The following is an 8,903-nucleotide window of genomic DNA, read 5'->3' as shown; positions in this document are numbered from 1 at the left end:
GGCTTTTTTCTTTTTGCTTATGTGGTGCTGAGGAATCAAACCCAGGGCCTCATGCATGCAAGGCAAGCACTCTACCACTGAGCTACCTTCCCAGCCCAAGTAATCCAGGTTTTATGTCTGTATTTTACCCATTTAGGACTGGATTGTAAGGTTGAGTATATGTGTTTTTAAGTTTCATTTAATATTACAGATTATTTCTCAATATTCTCCAAACAACAAAAAAAAGTTTCAATGCCAGTCTGATAGGTGAAAAATAGTATATAGCATTTTCATAACTAGTTTCTATACTGACTTTTTACATTTCTTCCTTTCCATTCCCTCCTCCTCCTCTTCTCGTTCTCTTCCTCTTCTTCCTCTTCCTTTTTCTCTTCTTCCTCCTCTTCTTTTTTCTTCTTCTTCTTCATTTATGCACCAGTGGCTCATGCCTGTAATCCTAGCTGCTTGGAAAGCCTCAGATCTGAGGTTCTCCGTTCAAAGCCATCCCAGGCAGAAAAGTCCACTAGACTTCAACTAACCAGCAAATAAACAAACTGAACTGGAGGTGTGGTTCAAGTGGTAGAGCCTGTGCCATGAAGGAAAAAGCCAGAGGCGAGTTGGAGGCCCTCTTTTAAGTACCTGCCCCAGGACTGGTGTGCACGTGTGCACACATGCACACATGCACATGAAGAAGAGGAAGAAGAGGAAGAAAAGAAAAAGAAGGAGGAAGATTTTGATGTCATCACAACTCTCAGGCTTTTTCAATGGCTTGAGAAAAGTTTACTTCAGAAACTTGCTTGACATACTTGAAAATAACTCTCCCAGATTAAAAACTTTTATGAATAATCTTTAAATCTTTAAAAAAATTTTATTTTGATCTTTGGATATTTGGTCCATCTGGGATATTCGTTTTAATAGGTATGTGAAATCGAGAATCTAATTTTTTTCCCCTAGTGAGTATCCATGTGTACCAGCAACAATTTTATTAAACTATTCTTTTTTTGTAGAAAAAAAACTTGAATTAAGAGGTTCTATAAATGTAGGGGCTAGGAAGGTAGCTCAGCGGTAGAGTGCATGCCTTGCAAACATGAGGCCCTGGGTTCGATTCCTCAGCACCACATAAACAGAAAAAGCCGGAAGTGGTGCTGTGGCTCCAGTGGTAGAGCGCTAGCCTTGAGCTGAAGAGTTGAGGGACAGCGCCCAGACCCAGAGTTCAGGCCCCATGACCGGCAAAAAAAAAAAAAGGTTCTATAAATGTAGCTTCTCAGCTGTCCAGAACTTGCCAGAGGAGGGGCTGGGAAGGTGGCTCAGTGGTAAAGTGCTTGCCTTGCATGCTTGAGGCCCTGGGTTCGATTCCTCAGCACCACATAAGCAAAAAAGAAAAAAGCCAGAAGTGGCGCTGTGACTCAAGTTGTAGACCGCTAGCCTTGAGCTGAAGAGCTGAGGGACAACGCCCAGGACCAGAGTTCAGGCCCCACGACCGGACCCAAAGAAAACCCAAACAAAAAAACAACTTGCCAGAGGAATGAAAGCATATCTGCCTTAATTTTTTTTTAATCAGTTGTGGAGGTTTAACTGGGCTTGGGCACTGTCTCTGAGCTACTTTTGCTCAAGGCTAGCACAATATATTTAAACACAGCTCCAGTTCCAGTTTTCAGGTGGTTAATTGGAGATAAGAGTCTCACAGGGGCTGAGAACGTGGCTTAGTGGTAGAGTGTTTGCCTAGTATGCATGAAGCTTTGGGGTTTAATTCCTCAGTGCCACATAAACAGAAAAAGCTGGAAGTGGTGCTGTTGTTCAGGTGGTAGAGTGCTAGCCTTGAGCAAGAGAAGCTCAGGGACAGTGCCCAGGCCTTGAGTTCAAGCCCTGGAACTGGCAAAAGAGAAAAAAGAAAGGAAGGAAGTTTTATGGACTTTCTTGCCTAGGCTGGCTTTGAACTGTGATCCTCAGAGCTCAGCCTCCTGAGTAGTTAGGGTTACAGGTGTAAACCGCCAGTGCCCCAGCTCTACCTTAATTTTTTATCCTGTAATCTTCATTTCCATCAAAAAAGATATTCTAAATTCCTTTTTTTCTTTGATTCCAATTATAATTGTATCACTGTCTAGTATCATGTTACTTCTATTTGGAAGTCTGCCAAGAGAAATGAAAGTGTATCTAAAGTATTTTGTTTTTACATCCACCTTTCTTTTCCTCTTTGTCTCAGGACAGAGTGGGCTAACTATAAAGTATTTGTTTACTGTTTCTAGATAATGTAATTATAGTCACGTTCAGGATAGTACCATATTTTTAATGTACAATCTATTCCTATTCTCCATCTATGTTCAAACTTAGACTTTCATCCCTAATTAAAATAGAGTTTGTACCTTTAAAATGTTTGTCCTAGCCGATGCTGGTGGCTCACAACTGTAATCCTAGCTATTCAGGAGGCTGAGATCTGAAGATTGCAGTTCAAAACCGGCCTGGGCAGGAAAAGCTGTGAAACTCTTACTCCAAAAAACCACCTGAAAACTGGAAGTGGTGCTGTAGCTTAAGTGGTAAAGCACTAGTGCTGAGCTGAAGAGCTGACAGACAGTGCTCAGGCCCAGAGTTCAAGCCCTATGACTGACCAAAAAAAACAAAACAAAAATGTTTGTCCTAAATGTTCTTTTCTTGTAATTCCAAAAGTGAAACAAAAATATGAGTTATAAGAAAGTGTCTCTTTTGTGTTTACTAAAAGCAAAATATTTTGAATGCTTAGCTTTAAAAATTGAGGTTACTTAGTTGGTAAAAATGTATATTGTTTAATTGTGGGCCCTTCTAAGTCACATCTTAATATCTTAACTCTATCCTTATAGTAGCAGGCTTATTTGTTTGTTTTTGTCTGTCGTGAGGCCTGAACTCTGGGCCTGGGTGCTGCCCCTCAGCTCTTCAGCTCAAGGCTAGCTGCTCTACCACTTGAGCCCCAGTGCCATTTCTGGCTTTTTCTGCTTATATGGTGCTGAGGAATTGAACCAGGGCCTCATGTATGCAAGGCAAGCACTCTACCACTGAGCCACCTTCCCAGCCTGCAGGCTTATTTTTGAAATGTGGAGCCACAGTTAAAGTTTTTAGGTACTCAGGTGTTTTGCATAGTTCTTTTTTTTTTTCTCTCTCTCTCTTTTCTGCTGGTCCTGGGGCTTGAATTCAGGGCCTGGGAACTGTCCCTGAGCTTTTTGCTCAGGTCTAGGGTTCTTCCACTTGAGTCACCACTCTACTTCTGGCTCTTTTGGAAGTTAGTTGAAGATAAGAGTCTTACTGATATTCCAGTCAGGGCTGGCTTCAAACCATGATCCTCAGATCTCATTCTCCAAGTAGCTAGGATTACAAGCATGAGCCACCACCAGTGCCCAGCTTGCAGCTTGCATAATTTATTTCTAATTGAACTTTTTTTTTTTTTTTGGCCAGTCCTGGGGCTTGAACTCAGGGCCTAAGCACTGTCCCTGAATCTGTGCTGAAGGCTAGCATTCTACCACTTGAGCCATAGCCCCACTTCTGGCTTTTTCTGTTTATGTGGTTCTGAGGAATTGAACCCAGGGCTTCATGCATGCTAGGCAAGCACTCTACCACTAAGCTACATTCCCAACCCAATTAAACATTTTTTGATAGCTGGGCACAGTGGTATTGTATGCCTGTCATTGCAGCTTTGCAAGAATCTGGAGGGTCCAAGAGTCAGGAGAATTTTGTTTCTGCCCCAGCATGTTCAGAAATATCTATGAGAACCCTCTCCCCACACCATGTTGGCATGCACTTGTCATACTAGATAAAACAAGAAATGTAAATAGGATTACAGCCCAGGACAGTCCAGGCAAAATAAAAGCAAATCCTATAAAAAAAAATAACCAGAACCAAAAGGCCTGAAGCATTATTCACACAATAAAGCACCTGCCTAGCAAGCACCAAGCTCTGAGTTCAAACCTCAGTACACACACACAGTGCTTTTGAGATGGGTTCTTGTTATGTTTGCCAGGCTGATCACTCCTTTTTCTCCATAGGTCCTAAAAATCTGAGTTCAATCAGTTCTCCTAGCCTTAACCCACCAGGTAGCCAAGACTCCAGGCACCTGCCTGGTTCAGTTTCTTTTTTAAAAGTTCTATGAATATGTATTTTTGGTTTTTTCTATTTTGTGACAAGATTTTACTATATAGCTTGAAACTTTTGATTCTCCAGTCTTAGTCTACCAAGTTCTATAATTACAAGCCTGTGCCACCATATCTAGCAATATATGATTTTGAATAGTTTTTTTCTGTGTACTAGGAATTGAACCCAAGGCCTTGCATAGGCTAATCACATGCATCATTGTTATGCTACACTCAAGCTATTAAAAGCTCTATCTTAATTTACCTCTGCATTCTCTTTATTTCAGAGCTATGCAGTGTGCCCACCAGTGATCATCATACTGTACATTCATTTTGTCAGCATCTCATCCTTTACTATATAATCAGATCTTTTAATTACTCGTTTGTTTATTAGGGACTTGGTTCACTTATACCTCACCAAAGGCTTGTTCTCTCCTTTAGACTCAATTGATTGGACCTCGTCCCCAATTTGTTCTAGTTGATTTAGATTCCTCCTTCATAAACAGACTCAAAATGGGGCTAAGAAGCATGGCATATTCTGTTGTTAGTGATTTACTTAACAACAGCTGAGATGGGTTCCTGTAGGCTTTGATTCCTCATGGCCTGGGGGACACAACACCTGTTACTGCTTCTCAGTTTTCCACTGCCTTTGACAAGATGGTGTTTTTTTAAGCTCTCCCTCCTCCTCTATCCTCATTTGCCTGTGTCTTTTACCCTTGTTCTATAGATGGGCAAAACTAGCCTGGTTGTTTTATAGTGACTCACATGCTATGAGTACATTGTTTATCAAGGAAGAAGCTTTTTTTTTTTTTAATAGGGACTTTAGGGGTAATCAGACCCAAGGGAACTGACTCTCACTAAACAAACTCTCTAGAGATTGATTTGAAACTCCATATGCAAGGCTATTAATTTACAGTGGGAGATTTACCTGTGCCGATGAAAGCCCACTCTTAGTTTCCTCAAGAGACCAAATTATAGGCAAGAAGGATCTTTGCCAAGTGAAATATCAAAGAGAAATTGGGCTGAACAATTTTTACAGTAAGCAGCTCTAAGTTGGTGATTTTTTTTTTTTTTTTTTTTTGGGGGGGTTCAGTCATGGGGCCTTATCTCTGGGCCTAAGTGCTGTCCCTCAGCTATTCAGCACAAGGCTAGCGCCCTAACACTTGAGCCACAGTGCCACTTCGGGCTTTTTTCTGCTTATGTGGTGCTGAGGAATCAAACCCAGGGCCTCATGCATGCAAGGCAAGCACTCTTCCACTGAGCCACCTTCCCAGCCCTCCCCCCTGTGCTCATCCTGGCGTTTGAACTCCAGGCCTGAGTGCTGTCCCTGAGCCTTTTTGCTCTAGCCACTTTTCCACTTCTGGCTTTTTTATGGTGGTTAATTTGAAATTAGAGTCTCACAGACTTTCTTGCACAGGCTGGCTTCAAACAGCAATCCTCACATCTCAATCTCCTAGGTAGCTAGTATTATAGGCCTGAACCACCTGTGCCTAGCTAATCCTCTGGGTTTTCTTTTGTTTTTTTGTTTTTGTTTGTTTTGTTGGTCCTGGGACTTGAACTTTGGGCCTGGGCACTTCAGCTTAAGGCTAGTGCTGTACCACTTTGAGCCACATTGCCACTTCTGATTTTCTGGTAGTTAAGAGTCTAGAGGTATGAGTCTCACAGATTTTCCTGCCCGGGGCTGACTTTGAACTGCTATCCTCAGATCTCAGCCTCCTGAGTAGCTAGGATTAGAGCTTTTTTTGGGCGGTTAATTGAAGGTAAGAATTTCATGGACTTTTTTTTTGCCCTGGCTGACTTTGAACTGTGATTCTCAACTCTCCTGAACAGTTAGGATTACAGGCATGAGACACCAGTGCCCAGCTAAGACAGTGTCTTGCTGTATAACCCAAGCTTACCTCAAATTCATGGTCCTCCTGACACACCAGCATGTGTGTGTCCTGTTTTTACTCCCACTGTAAACCATGTAAGAACTTCTCCCTACTCTCCCACCCTATCTACCCCATAAATGTTCAGTCTTTTAGCAGCAATTGATATCAGCAACCTGAAGTTTGTAACTAGATAACCCCCAGTTTTGTTTTGTTTTTAAAGAGAAAAGGTTTTTCTGTTTCCTAGGTTGATACTGAACTCCTGGGATCAAATTATTTTCCTGCTCTTGCCTCCCAAATAGCTGTAACATACCCATGTACCACTATACTTGGCTTATCCTCCACCTAGTATGTGTAAATGTTAGTTGTAAGTTTCAGTAGGGCTACAACTAAACATTACTGAATAACTGGATAATTTCTACTCTCTTAATTCTGTTCCCCTTTTTCAGAGTGAGGCTGAGACCAACTTTCTGGCTCTAAACTAAGATCAGTTTTCATTAGCATCCTTTAAAAGAATTTACAATAAGTATAATTCTTCCTAGTTATTCAAAACCTGAGGGGTTATTTTTATGTGTCACTCTGTTGTATTTCCCATCCAAACTGCTTCTAATCTCATTTTTACAGATTTTTGTAGAATTTGATGGTTGTAACTGGAAGCAACACTCCTGGGTTAAAGTTCATGCTGAAGAAGTTATTGTGCTTCTCCTGGAAGGGTCACTTGTATGGGCACCACGGAAAGACCCAGTCCTTCTCCAAGGCACTCGAGTTTCAAATGCACAGTGGCCAGCTCTGGTGAGTAGATTTTGTTTTTCTTTCTTTTCTTTTTAGCAGTGTTGGGGAAGGAACCCAAAACCTCCTAGAGTCATGTGAAACTATAGCACTAGCTCTTCAAGTGGCTTTAATTTAATTAATTTATTATTATCTTTAAGTAGTTGTACAAAGGAGTTGCCACTTAATACAGCAGTTTATAAATACAATGCACACTTTTCAACATTCTCACCCATCCCTCTCAACTCATCCCTTCTCTCACTTTTCTTAATTGTAGCATGTAGATTGAATTCATGAAGTGGTTTTTATTGGATAGGAATATACATGAGTTCTCTTTTATTATAACTGCAGTAACCACCAAATAACTAATTCTTCAGAACTTGCAGAAATTACATGCTAAACATAGTTTTATTCTGAAGTCACTGAAATAAAAATTAAGAGAGCTTTTCTCCTATTTTCTAAAACTTTATATTTGGTAATATTTGATACTTTATTAGCTCTGAAGAATTTTTTCACCTTTAATCTTTTCTCATAGCAAGGTTCTGAAACAATGTAAACTACAACTTTTTTTAAATCAAGCTTTGTTTTGTGAAGTGAGATACAAGTGTTACAAAATTTATGACTAGGAAGTGGTGCTGTGGCTCAAGTGGTAGAGCACTCCCTTGAGCCAAAGAGCTCAGGGACAACACCCAGGCCCAGTGCTCAAGCCCCAGGATGGACAAAAAATAAAAAAATTATGACTAGCCAGGTATAGGTGGTTTACGTTTGTAATCCTAGCCACTCAGGAGTCTGAAATTTGAGGATCAAGGTTCAAAGCCAGCCTAGGTAGCCATATCCGAGAGACTCTTAACTTCAACTGACCAGCATAAAGTTGGAGTCAGCCTTGAGCAAAAAAGCTAAGCCCTGCTGGGTGCTGGTGGCTCACACTTGTAATACTAGCTACTCAGGATGCTGAGATCTGAGGATAACCATTTGAAGCCAGACCAGGCAGGAAAGCCCATGAAACTCTGATCTCTAATTACCAGAAAACCAGAAGTGACACTGTGCCTCAAAGTGGGAGAGCGTTAGCCCTGAGCAAAAGCTGAGGGACAGTGCCCAGGCTTTTAGTTCAAGCCCCATGACCACCACCAACAAAGTGGGAGGCTTGGAGTTCAATTTCCAGAATTAGCATTAAAAAAATGATAAAATAAAACTTAAAGCTGGGGCTGGAGAGGTGGCTTAGTGGTAGAGTGCTTGCCTTGCATGCATGAGGCCCTGGGTTTGATTCCTCAGCACCACATAAGCAGAAAAAGCCGGAAGTGGCTCTTTGGCTCAAGTGGTAGAGTGCTAGCCTTGAGCTGAATAGCTGAGGGACAGCACCCAGACCCAGATTTCAGGCCCCACAACTGACAAAAAGAAAAAAGAAAAAAACCCTCAAATCTGGGTGCATATGGCTCATATCTGTAATCTAGCTATTCAGGAAGCTATGAAGCCAGCCAGGGTAGGGAAGTTTGTGAGACTCTTACCTCCAGTAAACTACTCAGAAAAGGTCAGAAATGGTATTGTGGCTCAAGTGGTAGAGCACTAACCTTGAGTAAAAGAAGCTCAGGAACAGAGCCCAGGCCCAGAGTTCAAACCCCAGAACTGACCAAAAAACAAAACCAACAAACTCAATACTTAGAGAATCCATTTGCTTTTAGCTATCCTATTAGCAAGATTCTTGCATAAATGATAATTTTTAAAACTATCCTTTTGCCAACTAATTACAGAAATTCAGATACTGAATAAATAATATTCAAATAAAACTATATGTATCCTCACTTATTAAAACTGACCTTTTTTCTTTGAGTGTATGGGTTTTTTTGGGGTATTGTTTTGTGGTAGTCTCACAATACAGGCCAGGCTAGCCTCAAACTGGTGACCCTTCTGAAATACTAGAATTAGGAGCATGAAATACTGTCTTTCATTTTTTTTGGGGGGGGGTCTGGTCCTGGGGCCTGAACTCTGGGCCTGGGCACTGTCCCTCAGCTCTTCAGCTCAAGGCTAGCACTCTACCACTTGAGCCACCGCGCCACTTCTGGCTTTTTTCCTTCTTGCTTATGTGGTGCTGGGGAATTGAACCCAGGGCCTCATGCATGCAAGGCAAGTGCTCTACCACTGAGCCACCTTCCCAGCCCTGTCTTTCATTTTTGTTTGTTTTGCTTTTTGTTTTTCTGTT

At 41.5% G+C, this 8,903-nt stretch overlaps 1 protein-coding gene across 1 annotated transcript in view; it reads left to right on the top strand.

Moving 5' to 3' along the window:
• Kdm3b (lysine (K)-specific demethylase 3B) overlaps positions 1 to 8,903 on the top strand; it is an 80,844-nt gene that overhangs the window by 10,694 nt on the left and 61,247 nt on the right. Inside the window, exon 2 of the mRNA XM_013020310.1 lies at positions 6,563 to 6,730. Within this exon, the coding sequence (XP_012875764.1) occupies positions 6,563 to 6,730 (168 nt within the window). The remainder of the gene's footprint in view (positions 1 to 6,562; positions 6,731 to 8,903) is intronic.

The sequence above is a fragment of the Dipodomys ordii genome, unplaced genomic scaffold (genome assembly GCF_000151885.1).
Source record: "Dipodomys ordii isolate 6190 unplaced genomic scaffold, Dord_2.0 Scaffold50, whole genome shotgun sequence".
NCBI lineage: Eukaryota > Metazoa > Chordata > Mammalia > Rodentia > Heteromyidae > Dipodomys > Dipodomys ordii.
This window is presented reverse-complemented; position numbering and strand designations above follow the sequence as displayed.